Source organism: Protopterus annectens, chromosome 15.part0 (genome assembly GCF_019279795.1).
Source record: "Protopterus annectens isolate FY-2018-M chromosome 15.part0, PAN1.0, whole genome shotgun sequence".
NCBI lineage: Eukaryota > Metazoa > Chordata > Ceratodontiformes > Protopteridae > Protopterus > Protopterus annectens.
In genome coordinates this window covers 283,940,552-283,965,082 of record NC_056749.1, presented here as the reverse complement: position 1 = coordinate 283,965,082, position 24,531 = coordinate 283,940,552, and the positions used below count along the sequence as shown (strand labels likewise).

At 41.3% G+C, this 24,531-nt stretch overlaps 1 protein-coding gene across 1 annotated transcript in view; it reads left to right on the top strand.

The window, feature by feature from the left end:
* Positions 1-2,797: 2,797 nt before the first annotated feature.
* LONRF3 (LON peptidase N-terminal domain and ring finger 3) overlaps positions 2,798-24,531 on the top strand; it is a 203,408-nt gene continuing 181,674 nt past the window's right edge. The window contains exon 1 of the mRNA XM_044057065.1: positions 2,798-3,629. Coding sequence (XP_043913000.1) covers positions 2,969-3,629 — 661 coding nt within the window. The 5' untranslated portion in view covers positions 2,798-2,968. The remainder of the gene's footprint in view (positions 3,630-24,531) is intronic.

The window sequence follows — 24,531 nt, the reverse complement described above, 5'->3', positions numbered from 1 at the left end:
TGAAGAGGGTCAGCGAGGTGCTCTGCTTGACATGTATGGGAAGTCTGTTCCATAGCATAGGCAGTCTCTGGGTTATGAACCTGTCCCTCCAACATGTTCTGTTAATTGTGATAATGAGGTTGAGGTCTCTGGAGCGTGTGGTGTGGTGGGATTGGGATTTCTTTTAGATGTAGCATTTCTAACAGAGCAGGGCTATACATGGCTTTGTAAGTCGAGCAGAGATTCCCTCTAAGTAGGCGATATGAGACAGAGAATAGTTGGAAGTTTTTTGAGTCTGTCCATATAGGACAAGTGTTTAAGGCCTAGGATCTCCTCTTTGTGAGGTATGATTTGCGGCCTCTCCAGTTGTTGCAGATGTCTAGTAAGGTACATGCCAAATGGGGCATTGTATTCGATGATTGACTTAATGAGGGAAGAGTAGAGGGAGACAATGATCTCTTTCTTCCTGCATGCAAAACCCCTTAGTAATGAGCTGTGCCACATAGGACTTTCTGACCACAGTGCAATGTGGTGATCAAAAGAGAGGTTGCTGTCAAGCTGTGTTCCCAGATCTCACTGATCTACCATCAGTGTGGTAATTCATGGGAACTGGGGTTTTCCCAAAGGGGATAACACATTTTTTGGCATTGAGCTTAAGGCTATGGTTCTGATACCAGTTGTTGGTCACAGTGAGATCATTCTGTAGCATGTCAACATCACTTGCGGAGTTAATAATAGCTCCCAACTTGCAATTATTTGCGAACATTGTCAGCCAGAGTCCCTTCATGTTGGCCTGGACTACAGAGAAGTAGATACCAAACAGGAGAGAACCCAGGACTAAACCCTGTGGGACTCCACTCATGACTAATCGGCAGTCTGTGAGCCAGTTTGCAACCCATCTAGTGCGATAAGGGGTTGATGCCAAGCTTAGTGAGTTTTTCTATGATTCCTGAGTTGGGAAATGGTATCAAAAGTCTTGGCCAGATCAAGGTCTGGTGACTGACTCAAAGAAGTCAACCAAGTTGAGCAGGCATGATCTACCCTTCACAAAACCATACTGTGTGGGATCCAGTGTTTGAATATTCCCTATATCCTTGTTTATTAGGTCCATGATTATGCGTTCAATAGCTTTGCATGTTAGACTCTTCAGGCTAATGGGGCGATAGTTCCCAGGGTCTGTAGTCGCTCCTCCTTTGTGGAGAGGGATGACTGTAGCAGTGCGCCATTCGGCAGGGACAAAGCCTGAGGTGAGGCTGTGATTGAACAGGGCATACAGGTGGGGTGCCAGTTCATTCTGTAATTCATGTAGAACACAACCAGGGATATTGTCAGGTCCCATAGAAGTTGTATTCTTGGCATTGGACAGTGCTGTTTTAACCTGTGCAGCAGTAATACTGGGTGCCTGGCAATCTACTGGTATTGTGATTGGTCCTTTGGGGGGGGGTAAAGTTGGCACTGAATCTGTTGGCCAGTATACTGCAATATCTGTTGGCTCAGTATAGGAGGTACCATTGTGCAGTAGCTCGGAGCAAATCTGGGTATTACCGTGGAGATTCTTTACATAACTATAGAAGGCCTTGTGGTTGTCTTTACTATCTGCTGCAATTCTGTTTTCATACCTAGCTTTAGAGGATTTGATGAGGGATCTCAACTTTTTTTGAGGCAGATAAGGGAGTTTTTCCAGTCTTGTGACTTCACCTTATTCCGCATCAGTTTCCTCCTTCTGTTATAGAGTTTGTTTATGGCAGGGGACCACCAGATTAGCTTCCTTTTTTTGGAGGAGAGTGTTGTGGTTCTATTGGGTATGGTGAGATGCATGCATTTGTGTATGTGCTTGTACAATGCACTGGTATATGATTTGGCAGTCACGCAACTATTCTCCATTTGCACGTGCGCCGTGAAGTTAGCCATCTCTGTTTTTAGGATCCCAAAGTTAGTGGGTATGGCTCAAATAGGGGTGTTCCTTGAGTTCGGTGTGCGTGGGGCTTAAGGGGCGCCAGAGCAGTACTTTACCTAAGGTGCCGTTTCAGCTAAGGCCGGCCCTGGCTGTACTCAGTGGCATATTGCTTACTCAGAAGTGATCTCTGCCTGACTTACAAAGTCATGTCCAACTCAGAATTGATGGACATGCTTCTCCTAAAGAAATCCAAGTGACTGCGAGCCACGAGCTCTAGTGAGCTAAACCTCGCCACAACAATAAATAGAAGAGCCACACGCTCTAATGAGCTAAACCTCGCCACAGCAATAAATAGAACATGCTGGAGGGATAGATTCCTGTCAGAGACTCCCCCTGCTTTGGAACAAAATTCCAAATTACATCAGGCAGTTCCCCTCACTAACAGTCTTCAAGAGAAACCTTGACGAGTGGATGGGTAACAGAAAATACACCCCTGCGATCACTTCATTGGCTCTGCTTGACAGAGGATCAGTTAATTAATCAATGGGACGGCGAATGCCGACACACTCTGGCTAGTCTTATATGCCCTCGGGGCAGATAGCCTAGTACCTACCTGTGAACCTATAATATTAAAATTATACTACACCATGAAGTCTTTCCCTCACACTCGCGTTTATCATTTGGTGAATAAAACATACACGAACTGCTGAGATATACAGTCTCATCTGATTTATACACTTCAACTGGATTATATACGTTGGGAACGACTACAAAAATAAACTGCTACCATAAAAATAAACCTTATTACGAGAGTATTAAGTTTATATAAAGAACGTTACAAAACTGCCAGGTTTTATAAGATCTCGCTTGTAACCAATGAAAGAGGCGAGCGAAGTCACGTGCGTCACTATTATATAAGATTTGTGGAGAGGTTAGCAGTTTGTCCCGGTAGTTGTGGTCGTACGTGGAGTTAAAAGGCCGATGAGCAGGATGAGGAAAGGCGACCACTGATGTTACGGATCAAACATTTTGAATCGGTTTGTAAGGGTTCCCAAACACAATCAAGTCGGTCGTGAGCGTCTCTGCTTCGACATGGACTCGTCTAAACAAGAGGAGAGCGCCGCGATGCTCCAGGTGGCTGCTGAAGCCTTCCAGGCGAAAAACTTTGAGCTGGCAGCCGAGATCTATCTGTGCCAGTTGAAGGAGGGTACATATGTGGGCTCTAAGTGGGACCTGTTGTTGAAAAGAGCCAACTGCTTGGCATTAGGGGGTAAACTGAACGAAGCTTTGGAAATCTACCGGGAAGCTTCCAGACAAGAGGAACTGGGTGTTTTGCAGCTGAAGACAATAGTGGAGTTCTTGATGGAGCAAGTTATGAACGATAAAGGGCAAGGGGTTACTCGGCAACAGACTGGCAACACTTTGGGGTTTTTTTCCTGTCCTGGTTGCCGTGGCTTTCTTTTCGATCCTGTTACATTGCCATGTGGGCACACTTTTTGTAAGCGGTGCCTAGAGGTGGAAAGGGACTGCAGCAGTGCACAACCATGTAAACAGTGTAAGGGGAGAACTGACGTGCCTGCATTGACCTCACGACTCCGGCCGAACCGGGTCAATGTTGTTCTTGGTAATTTGTTATCTAAGTGGGTTCCCACTGAGTTGAAGGCGTTCCAACTCCAGCAAGAAAGGGGTCTGTTATATAAAGACAAAAAAATGGAAGCTGCGTTGATAATGTACAATGAGACAATACTTTTAGGTAATTAATGTTATCCGTAGGTGTGCAGGGGCGCGAGCTTTATTTTGCGTCTCGAGCATATGTGGTTATTTTGAAAGCCCCGTTTGAAGGCGCCATAAAAGTACGTTTTGTAAAGGTATTTGGTGTGTGAAAGGTTTTACAGATGTATTTTACGTAATGGTTTACCCATTGTTTAGAATGTGCATCTGGACTGCATTTGCTGATGGTGTTTAGATCAGGCTGTACGTCAGTCAAAATTTTGTCATTTGATCTAAAAAGCTATTGATTCCTGTTGCACACATTCAGACTTGCATAACACTAAAGTCGTAAATAGTATTTCTACTGCGTGGACTATAGTAATAACTATAGTAATTTATGATGTGGGAGGTGAATTTAGGTCAGGAGAACGGTGTTGCATAAGCTGTGATGCTGCAGCTCTAATTTGGATCGAGTCTCCCCTCCCACTGGCCGGTTGTGTAACAACCGAAGGCAGTAATAAATGGAGAAATAGGTCATATTTACACAGAAACAAAGCCCCTATCCTTACAGCACAACAATTTGGTGACTGGCATTTTTTAAGTGGTTGGTTGAGTGGGTATGATCTGATATGGCTTTGATGGGTTCATAGCTGTTGATAAAATATTCTGAGTTCAACATTTTTAGATTGCACGGAAAATGCCTTGCATTGCAAAGCCAACTATTTTGGGCACCCTTTGTACAAGATATTTATGTAAAAAAAATTATTTTTAAAGAGCCAATTTCACACGCAGGAGAGGGAGAGTGCTATTTCAGCATCGGTCTTGGCTGTTTGTTGCACTTGTTTTCTGTGCCATCAGGGTGTCTGATTTTTGGATCTATATGTAGTTTTAACTTTTTTTGTAAATTATCTAATTGTAATCTAGATGTGGCAGGTAGGGAGGAGGCACATCATAAACTATTTCAGCAGATATTCTTGTGTGGTTTTTATTTTAATAACTTCCTGCACAGTATAATAAGTGCTGAATATATGACATGGTTCTGGCAAGACTTGCCTGTCACACACTTCCATGTTGGACTTTATAAGGCAGTAAAATATGGTGAACTCCTGTTTTACATAGCAGGCTTCCTGCTGATAATGGCTTATGCTTAGTAAGTGCACTGTGCTTAGTAAATTGAATATGATACTTTTATGGATGGCGTAAAACGTGCTTAAAAATGCTTGTAGGTGAAAAGCATATTCGGAGATTGTAGTTGGGGAAAGCTGATGTATAGAAACCTTTCTTTACAGGAGGGTTGGAGAGACAAAATCTCAACACAGCTATGAGAGAACATTGTGGGAAATTGTGAAAGTAAGATTAAGTGATTTTTGTTCCCCCAAAGTTTATGAATCAGACATAGATGATAGACTGTCACACATTGCTAATATTATTCATTTGTTGGTGCTCTTTAATGTGATAAATACCCCTCCTGTAATTTTGTGTTAACAAGCTAAAAGTGGGTGTATGGGTTTGTTCATTATTTTTATTTGGACTGTTTACTCTGTAGCTGTAGGTGTATTTAAAAGTTGTCCTGGGGGTGGGTTGCTTGTTTGCTCTTGTAAGTGTTGTAAGAGCCAAGTAGCCATGCAGTTTTTTCAGTGGAATGCTTTTATTTTATGAAGCTTGCTGTTTGAATGGACAAACCACAATGGCCTTGCTTTGTTTTTAAATTGCTAAGAGCAGCACAAGTCATGATGATACCCATGTTATGTTACTGCCTTTCCTGTTTCTCATATTTTCTTTCATATTGATTTATTGTCTTTCTGATCTCTTTTCTTTCTTTAACCATCCCTTCACTGCAACACGCTGCTTTCTTGCTTTGTAGATCATAGATTTCTAGTAAGCTTACAGCCAAAGGAGGACACTGAAAGTGCAGTTACCCAGATACTGGTGGGAGACTTAAGTGTCCCCCATTAAGTAAACACCCATCCGGTTTCCCAGACTGGTTTTAAAGCTTACTAGGGAGGTGTCCTGCTTGATAAGTAAGGGCAGCCTATTCCAGAAATATGTAGTACATTGGGTTAGTTATCTGGTACTCCACCTGGTGGTGTTTGATTAGTATAGGCTTCAGTCTATAGAAGGGGTGTTTGCTTTTCCACTGGTTCTGTTTAGGTGAAGGAGTTCAAATAGTGCCGAGTCCTTCATATCCCAAAAGGATACACTCTCCTAAAGGGTTAATCACAGTGCATTTGTGACACAGTAGAGGATCAGGGTTTTTGGTCTGTCAGAGTAGCTGAGGGTGCATAGACTTGCAGTCTTTATGCTGAAAAAATGTTGACCTGTCAAGCTGGTTTAGGTACTTAGTGAAGGTGCATTATATTTAGTGATTGAATAAAGTGGGATTAAAACTTCTTTGGGCATTGAGAGGGTACAGCGATTGATAAAGTTGTGCAAAGTAGTAGGATTTTCTAACAGACTCCTTTAACCACCATATCTCTGTGATCAGTATATCTACCCAAGTTCCTGCTGACTTTGTCAAATTTAAATGGGATGTTATCTGTATGGGAAGCAATAGTAATACTAACTTTATCAAACAAAACTATGCTGTGTTCCTTGGTGTTAAGGGTAAGACCGTGATTATTAAATTTGGTCCAGTCCTTGCTGGAGAAGTTTGGTATCAGAATAGGAAATAACTGCTTCCAGTTTGCAATCATCAGCAAACTTGCTTAGCTATAGTACCTTAATATTTACTTTGTCACAGCAATAGATACTGAAGAGGCTGGAACTTGTGGCAATGCCCTGTGGGACATCAGTGGTGCTATTTTTCTGTCTAGAGCAAATGCCACCACCCTTAGTGGTATAGATTTTTGTCAGGCAGCCAGTCCCCGATCTAGTAAACTGTATGTATAGGTTAATGTTGAGCTGGTAGTTTGTCAATAATCCCAGCATGGGGGATAGTGTCAGAAGCCTTTACAAAGTCTGTAAAGATATTCATTTTGCATGTTTTTTGGCCATTTTTTTAATGAAGCCAGTACACTTCTGAGGAAAAAAAAAAACACTTTCAACTGCCTTGGATGTTTAATACTGATGTTAAATGAAACTGCTGTTTGCAGCAACACCAGTGTTGTAGAGAATTGGTAAGTGCCCCCCACTCTGTTCTTTGACTTTTAATTCTTGTGAAGTTTAGTTTTTCATTTTGAAATTTATTTCAGATTTTTACTTGTTTGTTGCACATAGTACAGCTTTTATTACTAGAAACATTAACTCCAGTTTGATAGGTTCATAGGCAAGTATTAGGCTAGCTGCTTTTGTAGGACATTTTAAGCTTGGCATTTTCCTTTTTGTTGCTCGAATTAACCCATCCCATGGTCGATAAATTTATATTACCTTTAGTGAGAGTAACTGGGATCATACCATAGATAATTGAGGGGGATCATGCATGAGGTAAAGCATTTAGGAGCTATCTGTGTCCATTAGTAGTACAGAGGGTAGTTTCCCATTCGTGTATCCAAATTACACTTGAATATGGACAGGGATGAGCTTTTATGTGGATGTTCCAGAACAACAGTATTGCCTGATACCTGATATGTTATTTTATTTTAAACTAATTATGGGCTTGTTTTGGTCAGAATATGTATTTCACTGGTGTGACAACAGAGAATTGCGATTATTTTTGTGTGTGTGTTGTCCCCTGCATTTTTAGCTTGAACGGCAATGAAAACTGGCATGAAGCTTCTAAATGTTTTCTAAATATTTTAATAAAATTCAAAGGGGGATATTCCAGAGTGACTCACTGCTCCTATTCTGTCTTGCCATTTAATAATTTGGTTCCTAGAAAACAACAAAGTGTAAAGACTTCTCATCTTCTCTCTGTCCATGATTTATGATAAATGAGCAAAAGTAACCTTTAAAGCAGAAAAACTGCAGCACCAAGAAAATCAGTTTGGGACAAGAACGTGATATAAAAAAACTTGATCAAGAGGGAGTGTATAAATATTTGGGAATCGATGAAGGATCAAGAATAAAATATGAGCAAATGCGAGTAAAACTTAAGGAATACTTTTAGAAGACTTAAATTCATTCTGCAAAACAGTGTTTGACATCTAGGAACAAAATTCAAGCTATAAACCTGTGCTCTTCCTGTCCTAACTTAGTTTTGGAGTGACTGACTAACCCCAAAATGTGGTGGATAGATTAGACAGGAAATTAAAAGAAGCATGCTTCATACTCACCAAATGATATTTATAAAAATCGGTGCATACCAAGATTATATATTCCCTGTTCGAAGGAGGTATGGGCCTCCTTGAAATTGATTACATGCATAGATCTGCAATTGTGGGACTGCACACATCTGCTGACCTCACATAGATCTGCAGTTGTGGGACTGCACACATCTGCTGACCTCACAAGACCCAAACACAGAAGTTTTGAAACATGAGGAGCATAAATCCAAGGTGATTTCTCTGTTTAATCTAGCAGAAGCATATTGGTGTCAAGCAGGAATGGATATCAAACGAAGTAGATCAAAATTAGGCAGCAACTGAATGTGCCAAAAAACAAAGAATACAAGATGAACGACCAGATGAGAAGGCAAGAAAAATGTGGAAAATGCATAAATATAGTTGCAAGTATAGAAAACTTTTGGAAGACCCTCCTGTTGATCAGTAACAAATGCAGGAATGGTTAAGGAGAGATGAATTGAAATCTAGAGAAGTTAATACTACTGGCCCAAGATAGTGGGCTTACATACACATTGGAAGTCCATTGAACGTGGGAGAAACAGATAAATGTAGGTTTTGTAAAACCGAATTGGAAACCGTTGCACACCTGGTTGTGACATACTATAATGGTAGAGACTGTATACTGAAAGGCATAATTTGGCAAGACTATATTGCACTGGGGATTGTGCAAACATTATGGTATTGAAGTGGCTGAAAAACACTGGAAACATGAGCCACAAAGCGTCATAGAAAATAAAATAATGAAGTGTACATCACATGGGATCATCCATTATCACCAGTTCATAATATGCTAGAAAAATGGATATAGTGGTCCATGAAAAGACAGAAGTAGCATTGATTTATTGAAATCGCGACACCCAGTGACTACAGTGTCTTGCGTACAGAGAGGCACAAAGTCATAAAATATCAGGATTTACAGGCAGAAATGACAGCAATGTGGAAGAAAGATAGCTAGACAGTTCCAATAGTAGTAGGAGCAACGGGTCTTTATAAAGAATCCATAATTATATTTAGATATGTTACCAATACATGTAACCCTGTACGAATTGCAGAAGGAATAATTACTGGGCATACTGTGGGTGCTGCAAAGAGCACTTCTGGCTGACATGAAAGATGAAACGGTAATAATTCCATTAACTTTATTGTACTTTGACTTGGGAATGGGGTCCATTCTCATAATATTAGAAACCCAATGGGAATGGGGTCCATTCTCATAATATTAGAAACCCAATGGGAATGGGGTCCATTCTCATAATATTAGAAACCCAAATGAAATTAAAACTGGAGATCAACCTGTATATTGCTAGGTGCATTGCAAAATGGCTGACAGAATGCGCACAGTCAAAATAGGTGACTACATCCACCAGCAGACCTGTAACCAGTGGTGTTGCACTGTAACCAGTGGTGTTCCACAGGGATCTGTGCTGGGGCCCCTACTGTTTTGGGGCCCCTACTGTTTTGTAAGTCTATTTCTCAGATATACAGGCTAAAACAAAAAGGCCTATGGCTGTACAGGCTAAAACAAAAAGGCCTATGGCTGATTGCTGCTGATTGCAAACCGGGTGCAGTCATGGAGTCCCCAAACGATGTCAAACTCCTACAAGAGGGACTTAAACAAACGACTGGCGACGAAGTCGTGGGCTAAAACTACATGTAAAAAAATGTAGTATTGTCATCCCCTTTGGCAAGGGCAATCCCCCTGCAGATTACCACATTGATGACAACACCCTAAGCACGCAATCAGTGGTGAGAGATTTGGGCATCAGGTTGACTGCAACCTTTCCTTTGACCACCATGTCCTCACAGTGGTAAGAAAGGCTTTATACGTCAACCACCTCATAAGTACATGCTTTGCATCCAGAACTAAAGTGGTTATACCCCCCTCCCCCATTCAAGCCAGTAATGGAGTACAGTGCTACCTTTTGGTATGTACCTTACCAGGCACTTGCAGCAACTGGAAATACCTCAAGAAAATTCAGGGTCTTCACATGGCCTACATTGACGGATTGAAATCCCTGTCACTATACTCTGTCTTGCAGACTACTCAGAGGTGACCTCTGCCTTGCATATAAAGTGATCTCAGATCTTGCTGTAATGGAAATGCTGCACATTCATAAATCAAGTGGTATAAGATGCAGTCGCTTTAGGAAACACTGAATTCACCTTTAGTATGTGACATCAACAGATTACCTCTCCTCTGGAATAAACTTCCAATTTAGGTGAATCAGAGCCCCTTGTTGACCCTATTTAAGCATAATTTGGTTGATTGGATGGGGAAACTGCAAATTCACCCCAGGAATTTCATGTGTGCCTCTCTTAGACTGGGGCAGTAGCTGTTGACTTAGTACTACTTAATACCTTTATATTGGGAACTGGTTGTACATGGCTACGCTTGTAAGGACCCCATGGCCATTAGCCTGGTAACCTCCTGTGATCCTATCTGGTCAAGTATTCTAGTCAGCATTAAGTTTACAAAAATATGATTTTGTATAATATTCCAATGCCAGAAGGTGTAAATGGTATAACGTCTGATTTATTAACAAAATAATAACAGGAAGCTTGTTAAAATAAACAGCCTAAATGTTTAGAATTTCTGTTGCTCCTTCAAGGCGTCTGTGATAAAGTCTGAAACTCAAATGTCTTGTCATTTAGTGACGTCCATCCTTAATGATTTGCTGGCTTCACTTGTTATGAAAGCCTTCAGCTGCTTTCTCATTTCTGGAAAACATTGCCTTCCACAGCTGCCTACAGTGAAGGAGCGTTAAGTTTTCAAGTATTTCACTTGTCTGCAATTGCACCTTGGGAAACATTTGTCCCTTATTTTGCTGTAAGTTGACTGCCATTAGGTTGAGAGACCCTTGAGAAGAGAGTTTCAGTTGTTTAAATTTATAGTGAAAGGTTTTAGGTGATGTATGGCAGGCAGAATTTTTTTTCTTAATTCAAGACTTTTATTAAGCAGACTAATGAGATTTTTGTGTAGGTAATGACATTTAAGCTGCTGGAAAACCTGTTTTATGAGGAAAAATACACTTCTGATTGGGGAAAAATACTGATGTAGTTGTTTTTTAAACGGTAGCAAGATGGCTTTTTGCTTGGTGATGTGGAGTGTACTGAAACATGTATTCAGGTAGAGTCACTGCTGTCTATGTTTGCCCCAAAGTGTGGTGATCTTGGAGTCAGTTGCATTAAGTGCTATAGCTTGGGGTAAAGCTGGTTTATATGGAAGTGAGGGATTTTGCACTTGGTACAAAAAAAGTAGTGTCCTAAAAAGTGCACTTTTCATGTTTCTTGAGACGCTTCTTTTAAGTACCCATTTTATGGACTGTTACTGTGCACACATACACACACACACACACACACACACACACACACGTGTGTGTGTAATATATATTTCATATTCTGTACGAACCGGCCGCACTTCAAAACTTTTATTGTGGGGGTGTTGTGCCCCCCACACCCCCTGCTAAATATATATTCCGACTCTAAAATCGCACTACATTGAGGAAAGGGCAAATATACCATTCTTTAGCGTACTGCTGTCACAATGTGAACTTCGAAATGCGGCCATTTCAATGTTTTGGTCATTCATTTACATTATACTATTGATAACGTAATAGGAGCTATACTTATATGTGTGTGTGTGTGTGTGTGTGTGTGTGTGTGTGTGTGTGTGTGTGTGTGTGTGTGTGTGTGTGTGTGTGTGTGTATATATATATATATATATATATATATATATATATATATATATATATATATATATATATATATATATATATATATATATATATATATATATATATAAAAAATAATGTATATATTATACACACACACATACACAAGTTGTGTATATAATATATATACAGTAACAAGCAAACAGAAGTAGGAGACACCACCAAAGAGAGGGAAACCTGTTCCAATGTAGAGTGGCAGAAGAGGGTTGCCACAGACAGAAAACTTGGAAGAGGAAAGATAAAATAGAGTGAGGGCTGAAAGAAAGTTGGGAAGAAAAGTTATTGGAGCAAAAGAATATGGAAGAAAAGGCGCTGCAGACATTATTCATAGGTTCATACTAGGCTATCTGCCCAAGGGCGTTTATAAGCCTAGCCCATAGTTATGTGGCTTTCGCCACCCCTTTAGTTTGAAGAAAACTATGCCTATTATTTTGCTGTGCCTCTGTCAAGCAGTGACACTGAAGTAATCCCTGGGGTATATCTGCGATCTCCCATCCATTGGTCAAGATTCCTCTTGAACAAGGCCAGCGAGGTGCTCTGCCTCACATGTACCGGGATTTTGTTCCACAGCATAGGGAGTCTCTGGGTGATGAATCTGTCCCTCCAGCATGTTCTATTAATAACCGTGACATGGCCTTATATGTCAGGCACAGGTCACCTCTGAGCAAGCGGTATGCGACTGAATAGAGCTGGAGTTCTTTCAGTCTGGCAGCATAAGACATATTTTTGAGACCCTTTATCCTTTTGGTGAGGAACTTTTGGGGCCTTTCCAGCTGCTGCAGGTGTCTGGTCAGATACATTCCGAATGGGGCATTGTACTCAATCAGAGAAGGTTATGGGGATACAGTAAAAGACTAGGCATGTGGGGGGTGAAGATTGTTAGTCCTAGATTAAGCTGATAAATGATTATACTTGGATAAGGAAAACTGAAGAAAAGAGGAGAGTGAATAGCATAGGATAGAAGATTAAGTCAAGACTTTTAGGAACACCACTAGTATATGTTGTATGTCAAACCCAAGAGTGAATTAGGTAGGAAAAATAAGGCAAGTAAAACCAGTGGAGGCCAGAGCAGGGAATGCAAATGAGTTTTAGTTTAAAATGAGAGTAGTGAAGAATGGCAAAATGTGACTACTATCCTGGGTCAGCAACTAAGGAGCTTCATTCCTCACTACTGACTCCAGTGCAAGACTGCCACTTAAACAGGAGTACATTTTCACAGTTTTCCCTAAGAACACAACATGAACATGCTATATAACCTGGGACTGGACTATATAGTCCTGTCCACCCTAAATGTAACTCCTTATTACACACTTCAGAGCAATATGTCCCAGTTTAAGACCTCTGATGCACTCGCACTTGAATAAATTGTCTCCTACATCCAAACACTTTTGGTAACGCCTGACCCAGATTTCCAGCTGTCTCTTCCCCAAACTAATACAGTAATATGATGCTGCCACCAAAGAGTGTCCTATACCCTTTTAACGGGGTGTGCAGTTATTAAAATTAGATAATAAAACAAATTATAGTAAATGGCCTAGAGTAGCCAGGTTTTTGGAGTGACCCGGGAAGTTATCAAAGCCAGTATAAGCAATCTCAAATCCCTAAAGAAAACGCTGATTGGCCAGCCGCAATGTAAGTTAAGAATATTTAATAATGAGTAAAATTATTAAAAATAATAAAACCGTAATTTCCAGTAAATAAACACAACTCCATCACCAGGAAAATATCAATACTGAAAGATAGAAGTCCAACATTTAGAGAACTCTGATTAGTTATAATTGTCCTTGCTGACTAAAGAACACTACCTGATGTAAACTTAAGTATTACAACAGAGCCAAGGCAGGCTTACAGTTCTTGGTGAGTCTTTTTTTGGGTGTCCACTGCACTGTACAGCTGTGGACAACTGATAACTACAACTGTAACTGGCTGTTAACTGACAACTGCTGTCTTCAGCAGGCTCTTTTATAGACTAGCTTAACTGTCACAGCTGTTCGTTTTAATTTTTATTTCATATTTTGAAATTCATCCAACAGCTGTTTTACTAAATTTCCTTCCTGTCTTTCAGCCTCTGATAGTAAGACATAGCAACTGTCAACATTCCGATAACATCGTTTGCAATTAGAATCTTCACAAGTATGCACAGTTAGAAATGTAACTAACACTGTTCAAGTCTTTAAAACATTCTGTACAAACGGATCTCAAATCAACATGTAAAAATGTATTTACAATGTCCTAAAAAACATCAACCAGACATACTAGCACAAATGAGTGTCTAATTTCTTCACAGTATAAAATGTCTGTCACTATGGGACAAGAAAAGGAGACTGTGCTATAGCAGATACCAGGCATCAATTTGGAGAATGTAATAGAAAAAAGTGCATGTTGCATGAGAATGAGTTAGAAATTTTGTTATAAGCACAGAGTGAAAGTTACTTTTAACATGGAAATCTTGCTAGAACTGCAGATTTTGGACTGGTAGAATTGTATTAAAGATTGCTTGAAATTTAAGAGTGCCATGCATGTTGAGTGTGTATAATAGAATGTGGAAGAAAAATAATAATCAAACAAAATAGGACTGAGAAATATATATCCAGGCAAAGGTATTTGAAATCACCAGCAGGTTTAAAGGGGCAGGGATAATTTCTCCAGCAGGTTTAAAGGGGCAGGGATAATTTCCCCAGCATAAAATACAAGTCTAATTGGTAGTATGTAATCTGTAGGGGATGCTTAAGGAAGGCTCCCATTCACTTTGCAAACCTATATGATGCAAATGACGAGCTGAAGCAATCAGTAGAATTCAGAACTGGCTGCTTGATATACTCTTGAGGAATACGCAAGCCTAGAATCCAAAATCTGCGACAGTCTAGGATGGATGGAATTAGGATTTAGATGGTGTCATGGTCTACACCTCTGGCTCATGTAGAGAATCAAGTCTCTATTTTTTTTTTTTCTTCGTTTGAGTGTTTGGTTTCTGAGAAGAAAAGAATTAAGCAACCTGAAAGGATAATTGGAGATGTTTATTTCCATCTTCACCAACTGCAAGGACTAAGGCCAGCAGCACTTAGACTAGCATCTAAAGCTGTTCCAAGATGTTAATCTGTCCCCTTTACCACAATCCTGTGTAAAGAAGAACCTACTTGTGCCATGTGGTAAGAAATTCATCTTTATAAAATTACCAAAACTTCAACTTTTTCACATACTTGTGGTGGGGGGTTTGACTAAATACAGTAGAAATGCTACTAAAGACAACAGGTATGTTCCATTATTTTCTGTCTCTTGTCAAAAGCATTTTTGCGTTGCCATTTCATCTGCTGTTTAACTGAAATTTATTTTCTTCAGTGCAGTTTTTGCCGTTGATTGACTTCTGTTTTTTGGCTGCTAAAAATGCTACAATTTTTTGTAGATTTGATGTCAGTTTCTTGTCTCTTGCAGGTTTTACTGCTTGTTGGGTGCATTCTTTGACTTTGTGTTTGTTTTCTAGAGTTGCTTGGTTTTTTTTTTTGTAGACCATTGATAGTAAAGAATTGTTTAGAGCGTGGGAGAGAGATTCTTCACTGGGTATGCATGTATACTGTATTGGTCCTGATAACTGATAAGTCTTCAGTCATTAGAGATGGGAAGAACAGGTTATCTGATCATCTCCTGTTGAGGCTTCAACCTAGAGGTTGACCCCCTTGGGTCGTAGAACAGAGACCTTTGTTAATCAGACTAAACTTGAGGAAGAAGAGGTTAAATGGAAATGTAAATCTGACCAAATTGAATCGGTCCATGCTAAGGGTTCCTTTCCTGGTCTGCCTGACAAGAAGTCAATGTCCGTGGATTCTCCCTCAACATCTTTGCTATCTGGAGTTCTTAAGATTTCGGTATAGTAGTTTCCAAAGTTCTTCTACCAGCTGTCTCGAGCTGATGAGGTCATTAGTGTTTCTGTTGTAAAAGTTTGAAAATTGTCTTCTAGAACTGCTTCCAGGTCTGTGAGGTTATGATGAAGTTTTTGTTTTGGTGGAACTGGACTATAAGAGCATGCATTTTTGAGCTTGTGGTCTTGGAACCTTTCTCTCCCTAATCTTGGGTGGCTCATCCTGCACAAACATCTCAGTTCCACCATCTTGTTTATCCTCAACAGGCCATGTACAGGCTATGGTTCTTTTGAGACTAATGCTAGACCCACAGTTTACTTCATGCATTGACTGTTGTCTTGATGGTGGGATGTCGCACTGTGACATTAATATCCGTGCCAAGGACATCACTGTCAGGAGATTCTTCTGCCAAGTGGTTTAGGCTGAATCCTTCATAACTGATGTTGGTGCACACTCTTGGAACTGACCTTTCTGTCATAGTGTTGGCCATTTAAGCCTTTGACACTAACACTATAAAAGTGCTGACCAGCTCTCAATCTCTCTGATTTAGGTTGAGCTTGGGTCCAGTTTTCTTGGTGCCAAAGTTGGACTTGATGAATTACAGTACCATTCATTCAAGCTAGGTACCCTAGGCTTGTGGGATAATTATGACTGTGCAAATGCTGTCACTACAGACTTCTCTGCGTTTACCATCCTTGCTGATTTAGCACTCAATTCAGCCTCTGATAAAAGCCCATGTGCCAGGTACATCAGCTGAAGGCCATTGACCGGGAATGTAAGATCAGAGGATCACTGTGGGATGTGTGTCCCTCTGTCTCTTCAGGCAGTCTTCCCCCTGCTTGCACTCCTCACCTTTGAGGAAGGCCAAGAAGTTTTAAGTAGAAGACTAAACATGTGTGTTCCCCTTAGGAATTTCCCTTTCCAGATCTAGATGAAGATGATGGGCTTGATTTCCCACCATCCTCCGTGTTCCTTCTGACTCCAAATTTGGAGACCTTTTTGAAATAAGGTAAAGGGTGGAGTTGACCAGTGCCTGCTGTCTTGTCCTGTTCATCCTGCAATAAGCTTTCTGATCACCTAAGCCTTCTTCCTTGGTTCCCCAGGTGACCACAAATGGTACAACTTGTGATTAAAACTGCATGGAAAAACCCTGAGCTTGGGGCCTGCCTAGATTCTCCAGCCTCCTAAGGAATGGTTGTGCTGGTCACAGACTCACCAGATTAACTATATTGTTGCAATGTCTGTCCTAAAAATGGTTATTTAACAGAACCCCACTGTTCATCCACCAGACAATGAATAATGAGAGCTGGAAATACTTGAGAAACACTGAGCGTGACTTTTTTTTTTTTCTTTAGGAATGTAATTTTTTATTGCACATACTTCATTTTGAGAGAGAGCTAGCCAGTAGAACAAATCGGTCTTTGGAAGGGTTACAACAGATGTTAGCCATATCCTAAATAGCAGACCTCACCATGCATGTACCTCATAACCCTGCAGATGGTGCTGCATCAGAGGCAGGCAATGGACATTCTGTATTCCACCACACCTAGCAGCATTTCACTGGCTTTGAGAAGGTACTAAGGTGACCTTTTATTGGTGCTCCCTTTGATTAGCATTGCTTTTTTTTTTTCTCCATTCAGTTAAGGCTGAGTTGGAGAAAAGAGCAAGAAGATAAAATGCTATTGGTGTGAAATTCAAAACTCCACCAATATTTGCACTCGGGAATGTAGCAGAGTTCCACAGTTTGTTTTGGTTTGCTGTGGCCAATTGTAAGCTATAACAGAGCTTCTTGGAAGTGCTGATGTTGCTGTAGCAACTTCCAGAATGGTTGGCAGCCCAAAAGTGGTAGTAATACTCAGGGATACAGTAATCCCTTTTGGGGGGAGAGTAGAGTAATCTTTGATGTCTTGTCATGTGTCCCCTTTGGAGATGGTCAGTCAGGGGTTAACTGCCCTTCAGTCAGGGGTTAACTGCCCTTTCACTCATCTTTGTGGATGACTACCACGTGTGTCTGGGCAAGAAATAGTAAGATCCACAGGTTTTTGGGTAAGCAACATCCAGAGGCTGCATATGATCCCCTTTCACATCTCTCTGCCCTTTCACTCATCTTTGTGGATGACTACCACGTGTGTCTGGGCAAGAAATAGTAAGATCCACAGGTTTTTGGGTAAGCAACATCCAGAGGCTGCATATGATCCCCTTTCACATCTCTCTGTCTCTATATGTATATGTGTGTATGTATGTGTATGTATATGTATATGTATATGTGTATATATATATATATATATATATATATATATATATATATATATATATATATATATATGTATATGTGTATATATATATGTGTGTGTGTATATAGATATAGATATATATATATATATATATATATATATATATATATATATAGATAGAGATTTGTGTATACATGCATACACACACACACTGATGTCCTTCTATTCAGTGTTACAGTATTCTTTATGTATAGGTAGTATTCCACTACTCGACCTGACGTCCGGCTTGTATACAAAAGCTTCAAGCTATTTGCCTGTATGTGGACGTCGCACATAGCTCCTATGTCAGCCATAAAACGGATGCCCACACCTACAATCCTCAGAACTTTTTTGCCACCATTCAGAGTATGTTCGCTCTGGCGTTGGAAGGAGTGTTTATTCTTCAGATAAGTATACCGTTGAAGATTTGTTTCATTGTTTCTGCCTTTTGTTGTTGTCCATGTCCTCAAAGAGCAAGTGTAAGTGTTGAAGGCAAATTCCACGTAAGGACAGTCAGGAGCTCTGTTTTGTTTTGTTTGGGACCTACCCACTTCCATCATTCCTGTTCTGTCAGGCCTTCATCCCCAAGACTTTACGTAGTCGTTTCTCTGCCTATATCTAGAAAACCAAAGGCTTAAGTGTTTGGCTAAGGAATTGATTGGAGGGTTTCATGAGGTCCTCCAAGCCTTCCTTGAAGAGGATGGTAGGCAGAGTTAGGGAGGAGTCCTCTTCGACTACGCCATCTCTCTTCCACGTACCCCTTGAGGTTGATTAACACCCGGTGGTATGGTCATAGGTAGGATCTGTCTCTCTGGCGGGATCCGCAATGGAAACGATTAGAAGTTGCGTTTGTTCATCAGAGAGACTGGTGTCAGACCATGGGTAAATTTCTTATTTACCATCCACTGGTCCAGGTTGTGCTTCAGTGGGGTAAGAGAAGGGCTCTGCTTCACGTGGATGGGAAGACTGTTCCAGAGGATTCTGATTCTCCGAGATGCATAACCTGTCCCTCCAACATGTTCTAAGTTAGAAGCAAAGTTAAAATCATTGGATCTAGCAGTTTTGGTGCTGTTCATTTTGCGGTTGCGAAATTCAGAAAATTCAAGTGAAACAAGTGCATGTACGAGTCAGAATTTATCTTCCAAGTGTTTTTTACTGTGACATTACAGTGGTTAAGTATCAGGGGCACACAAAGCTGTATACAGTGGTTAAGTATCAGGGGCACACTAAGCTGTACACATACACAACTAGTGTCTATCGGCAGTGACACACACCTGGAATCCTAAACGCTGTAGCACTAATCAGATTGCCTGTCCTAACAAGCCGCTATGAAAGCTGCCATTCTTTCCCTTCGAAAAGAAACAAATGCCGTTATTTACTGACATACTGACAATAACACTCACTGATGACTCAAAGTACACAACTGCAACTTGCAGGGAATCATGTAAAAATATGAGGCAGAAATCTGGACACGGGAGAGGTATCAATATGGCCAAGGGCATTCAAGGTAATGCAGACACACACGTTTACAAAAAAAGCCGGTAAACATGGAATCCATGAACACTTCCTCATTGTAAAGTCATTCACCCCTTCTTCTCTGAGTTTTCCTATTACTAAATCACATTTGTGAATTCTGACCAACACAATACAGGGACATAATTTAAAGCATGATCTTTTACCCCTTTTACAAACTGGAGAAATCTGTTCTTACAGATTCCATTTGTCAGTAAGATAGCACCCTTTACAATTCACCTATGCGGTTGTAATGCACGCAAATCTGGAAGACAACTGCACTGTTTCATGGCCTCATTTCACTTGAAGTAGCCCACTTTCGCAATGTGGTTGCGATAATACGCAAGTAGTGTGTGTGGTGCGTGTGTGTGGTGCGTGTGTGTGGTGCGTGTGTGTGGTGCGTGTGTGTGTTAAACTCTCTGGATGTTCTAGTTATTGCATGTGCTTGGTAAGGTAAATGCAAAATGGGGTGTTTTTGTTAAATCATCGGTCTGTAGATGGTGGCGTACAGTGGCACAGTTAACTTCCTGGACATATATGCCATGCCTTTACTTATAAGCGGAGTGATTTTAGATTGATTTTCTTACAACCTTGGACACAAGTTCCCAAATCCCTCACTACTGTATCATCTTTTAGGGTGTTTTATAAAAGAGGTAGTTTCCTTGGGTTGCTGACGTCCCAAGACGTGCTGTTATGTATTTCTTGGCAGTGAATTTTAAGCTGTGGCTTTCGTACCAGTTATGTGTCTGTCTTACCTTCCTGTAAGATTTTCATATACTGGGAGGGGTTCTGTAATTGCTCCTAGCTTGCAATAGTCACCAATTTATAATCCTTTTATTTTGTGCTCTTGACTTGGATGCTAAGACTCACCACTCCAGCTTTGCCCTTGAGGTGCATTTCTTTGCATTCATGTTGAACACATAAGCTGATTATAATCTGAGACCCAATCATAGATTCATGGGTATTACTAGGCTAGCTGCCCTTGCAGGCCATTTTAAGCCTAACCAATTTCCCTTTAAAAGTGAGAATCAAGCCCTGTACCTTGACTGCAAGGTAGATGCCTTAACAGTTATGCCAACCCCCAACCATAATCCTCTATTTTATTTATACTGGCTACCAGGTGATGAAACTGACTAGGTGAATTTTTGTAGTTGATACAAAAAAATGTAGAATGTTATTAGGTTAAGTACAGAGACTGACAATACAAGGTCAGAAGTTAATACAACAGGATAAATATTGTATCAAACATCTCTTTAATCTTCAGTCAAAAAATTACCAATAATTATATTATCTACAATGTCATTCTCAAGTCTGTTGGAAAACAGAGTATGAGTAAACCAAGGTCAGCGTAAGAGGAAATGTCTTAAAGGTTAGGTGACAAGGCTATTAGAGAAGCATGTATTTTAAGTTCCCCACTGAATTTGGAGACGTGGTTACTTTCGTTAAGGTGTGTTTTAATAGATTGCCAAAGTGAGGCAAAGAAACTGAGGTCCCTCATGAAATCATCCAAGTCTAACTTTGAAAGAAAAATAGCCAAGGATTCAAAAGATAACCACAAAACCTTCTTTAACTATGTTAAGAATCTAAGTGGCAACTCGCAGATATGCACGGAACTAGTGCAAAATATACTGAACCTACTGATATTGCCAACATCCTGGCAGATGCAGTACAAACTTCACCCCCTCTCGCCTCCAAAAGGGCCCACAACAATACCGGAATAGTGTGTCCCAAAAGTCAGATTCACAGGTGAAAACAGCCTTTTCAAAAGCCAAAAACAGTGTCAATGGGACCAGATGGTGTCCAGGCTGTGTCTTCGAACTACAGAATGAACTAACCCCCCACCTAAACGCACTGTTCAGCCTCTGTCTCTACACAGGCTACATGCCCATAGAGTGGCGCACAGCAATGGTTATTCCTCTCCACAAAGGAGGGGCCACAACTGACCCTGGTAACTATCGCCCCATAAGCCTGATTAGCCTGGTGTGCAAGGCTATGGAGCACATCATCATGGAACTCCTTAAAGAGATTGGGAACCTCTGAACACTTGACCCGCCCACTTCGGCTTTAAGGGCAGATCATGCCTACTAAACGTGGTTGACTTCTTCGAGACAATCACCAAGGCCATAGACGAGGGAAAGGTGGTTCACACAGCCTACCTTGACCTCGCCAAGGCTTTTGACACCATTCCCCACTCTGGTATTACAGAAAAACTCACCAGCCTGAACATAAACCCCTATGTCACGAGATGGGATGCCATGCCAACTGGTTTACAGACAGGACTCTCACAATAAGAATAGCGGGCTCCAGGTCCGACTCTAAACCAGTCACAAGTGGTGTCCCGCAAGGCTCGGTCCTGGGATCCCTACTGTTAGGCATGTACTTCTCAGAAGTGCAGGCAAACACAGGAAGACTATGGCTAACCAAGTTCGTCGATGACTGCAAACTGGGAGCCATAATTGACTTTCCGGCTGACAACGGACATCCTTCAAAAGGACCTTACTGAGACGGACACCTGGTGTCAAAGTCATGGCCTCAAGCTAAATGCCAAAAAATGCATAGTCATCCCGTTTGGGAAAAACAAAACACCCATGAATTACCACATAGGTGGCAGCCCCCTTAATACAGAAGAGGTAATAAGATCTGGAGACGCAGGTAGATAGTAATCTCTCCTGTGACAACCATGTTTCCAAAGTAGTTAGGAAATCCTATGTGGCCCATCTAATTTACTAAAGGGTTCGCATCTAGAAATAGAGGTTATAGTGCCCCTCTACTCACTCATTAGACCCATCATAGAGTACAATGCCCCATTTGGGATGTACCTCACAAGACACTTACAGCTGGAAAGACCACAAAAGTACCTCACAAAGAGGATTACTGGTCTCAAACATATGTCCTATGCAGCCCGACTGAAAAAACTCTGGTTGTACTCAGTGGCATATCGCTTACCCTGAGGTGATCTCTGTCTGACTTACAAAGCCATGTCCAGCTCAGAATTGATGGACATGCTCCACCTAAAGAAATCCAAGTCACTGCGAGCCACGCGCTCTAGTGATCTAAACCTCGCCAGAGCAATAAATAGAACATGCTGAGGGATAGATTCCTGTCGCAGACTCCCCATGCTTTGGAACAAAATTCCAAACTACATCAGGCAGAGCCCCTCACTAACACCCTTCAAGAGAAATCTTGACGAGTGGATGGGTAACAGAAAATACACCCCTGGGATCACTTCATTGGCTCTGCTTGACAGAGGATCAGTTAATTAATCAATGGGGAGGTGAAAGCCGACACACTCTGGCTAGGCTTATAAATGCCCTCTGGCAGATAGCCTAGTACCTACCTATGAACATCTTAGTTCCTACAGTAGTACCTTTGCACTTCATCTGCCCTATATACCACTTGGGCATACCACAGTTACAGATGATTCCAAACAGTATTGATTGTGACAAGAAAAGTATTCATGCAAAGTATTTGAGTCTAAACTAACTTCACTTTTCTGTAAAAATGTATTTGCACACATTGCTAGGCATGTGTACTTATGCCTGGTGCAAAAAAGAAGTTATGTACTGACCATAACGTTCCATCTGAGTAGGTAGACTTCATTTGTCAGCAACCTGTGGGTTATGGATCTGAGCCGATAGCATACCAAGCAAAAATCCGAGCTCCAAGCTCCTCCCCCTTACCCATACTACACTGCAACCTCCTTCCAATCCTCTGATCGTGTTTCTCACCTGCACATAATAACAAAACTAACAACCTGAGACACCTGACTCAACGACAAAGTAAAGCTCATAAGTCTGAACCTCTAGCTCCGCTAAATAACCAAGGTCAAGGGGAAGGCGGGAGGGACGGTTGCTGACAAATGAAGTTTACCTACTCCAGATGGAACGTTATGGTGAGTACATACCTTTTTTATCTGAAGTAGTTAACTTCATTTGATCAGCAACCTGTGGGACAGAGTCCCCAACTAACCGAAATCTTGAGAGGACCCTAAGGAAGGATATTCCAGAGCACTGCAGAGCCGAAGGCAGCCCTTCCTCTAGACACCAAATCCAGTTTATAATGAGAAATAAAGGTGTGAGAGGATGCAGAGGTAGCTGTTGAACAAATGTCATCCAATAAAACTCTAGACCAGAATGCAGCAGATGTTGCCATAGAATGCGTGGAATGAGCATGATCTCCCATTGGTTCTGGTAAGCCAGACTCTCTGTATGCTTGTAGGCTACAACTCTAAATCCACCTGGTGGGAGTCACCTTTGAAACTGGTTTCCCTAGAAAAGATTTAGCAAAGGAGACAAAAAGTTGATCAGATTACGAAAGACAGCCGTCCTGTGCAAATAAAAATGTAACAGTCTGTGAACATCCAGCAAATGAAGTTTATATTCTCCTTTGTTCTGGAAATTGGGGAAAGACAGGCAAATTAATGGACTGATTAATGTTAGTCTCTGAAGCAACTTTAGGGAGAAAGGAGGGATTAGTCCTGAGAGATACCCTATCCTTACAAAACACAAGGTATGGAGGTTTGATACAGAGAGCCTGAAGCTCTGACACACTCCTGGCTGAAGTAATGGCTACCAAAAAAGCAGTCTTCCATGACGAGAACTTCAGATCAACGGAAGCTGCGGGTTCAAAAGGAGGTGCAACTAACACACCTAAGTACTAAGGTCCGATCCCACGGTGGGGATGAATTTCTAACAGGGGGTCTAAAAAGTGCCTTTTAGAAAGGTTTTACAAATTCTGGCAGCAGCGAGAGAACCAAAGTTGTCCCCAATATAAAAATGGGAAATGGCAGCCAGCTGGACTTTCACAGTAGATGAGCTGGCCCCTTGCTGAAAAATATGAGACAAGAATTCCAGTGGTGAAAGGATCCAAGTTCTTTCGTGAAGCCCAAATTGAAAAACTTTTCCATTTGCTACTGTATATCTTCCTAGTAGAGGGTTTATGTGCCGCCACCAGGATAGACTTGACTGGGGAAGAGATATCGGGAGTCCTGGCAACTAGGGGAGCTGGATCAGCCAAGCTGAGAGTCTGAGACCGTCCAGGTTCGGAGGAGCCATTCCTGAGGGATGAGAAATCTGATCCAGAATGGGATCCAGAGTGGAGCTATGAGATGAGACTGCAGGCAGGGGAACCAGACATGACGAAGCGAGAATGGGGCTATGAGAATAATCTTGCTCCCCAACCGGCGAGCTTTCTGCAAAAATTGTCATAAGCAGAAGTAGAGGATACGCATAGAGAAGATCGGGTGGCCAAGCATGGACTAGAGCGTCTCTGGGGGCTTCTCCCAAAGGAGGAATTGGTGAAAAACTCGCTGCACTCCGCATTGGAAGGCGATGTGAAGAGATCGCAGCAAGG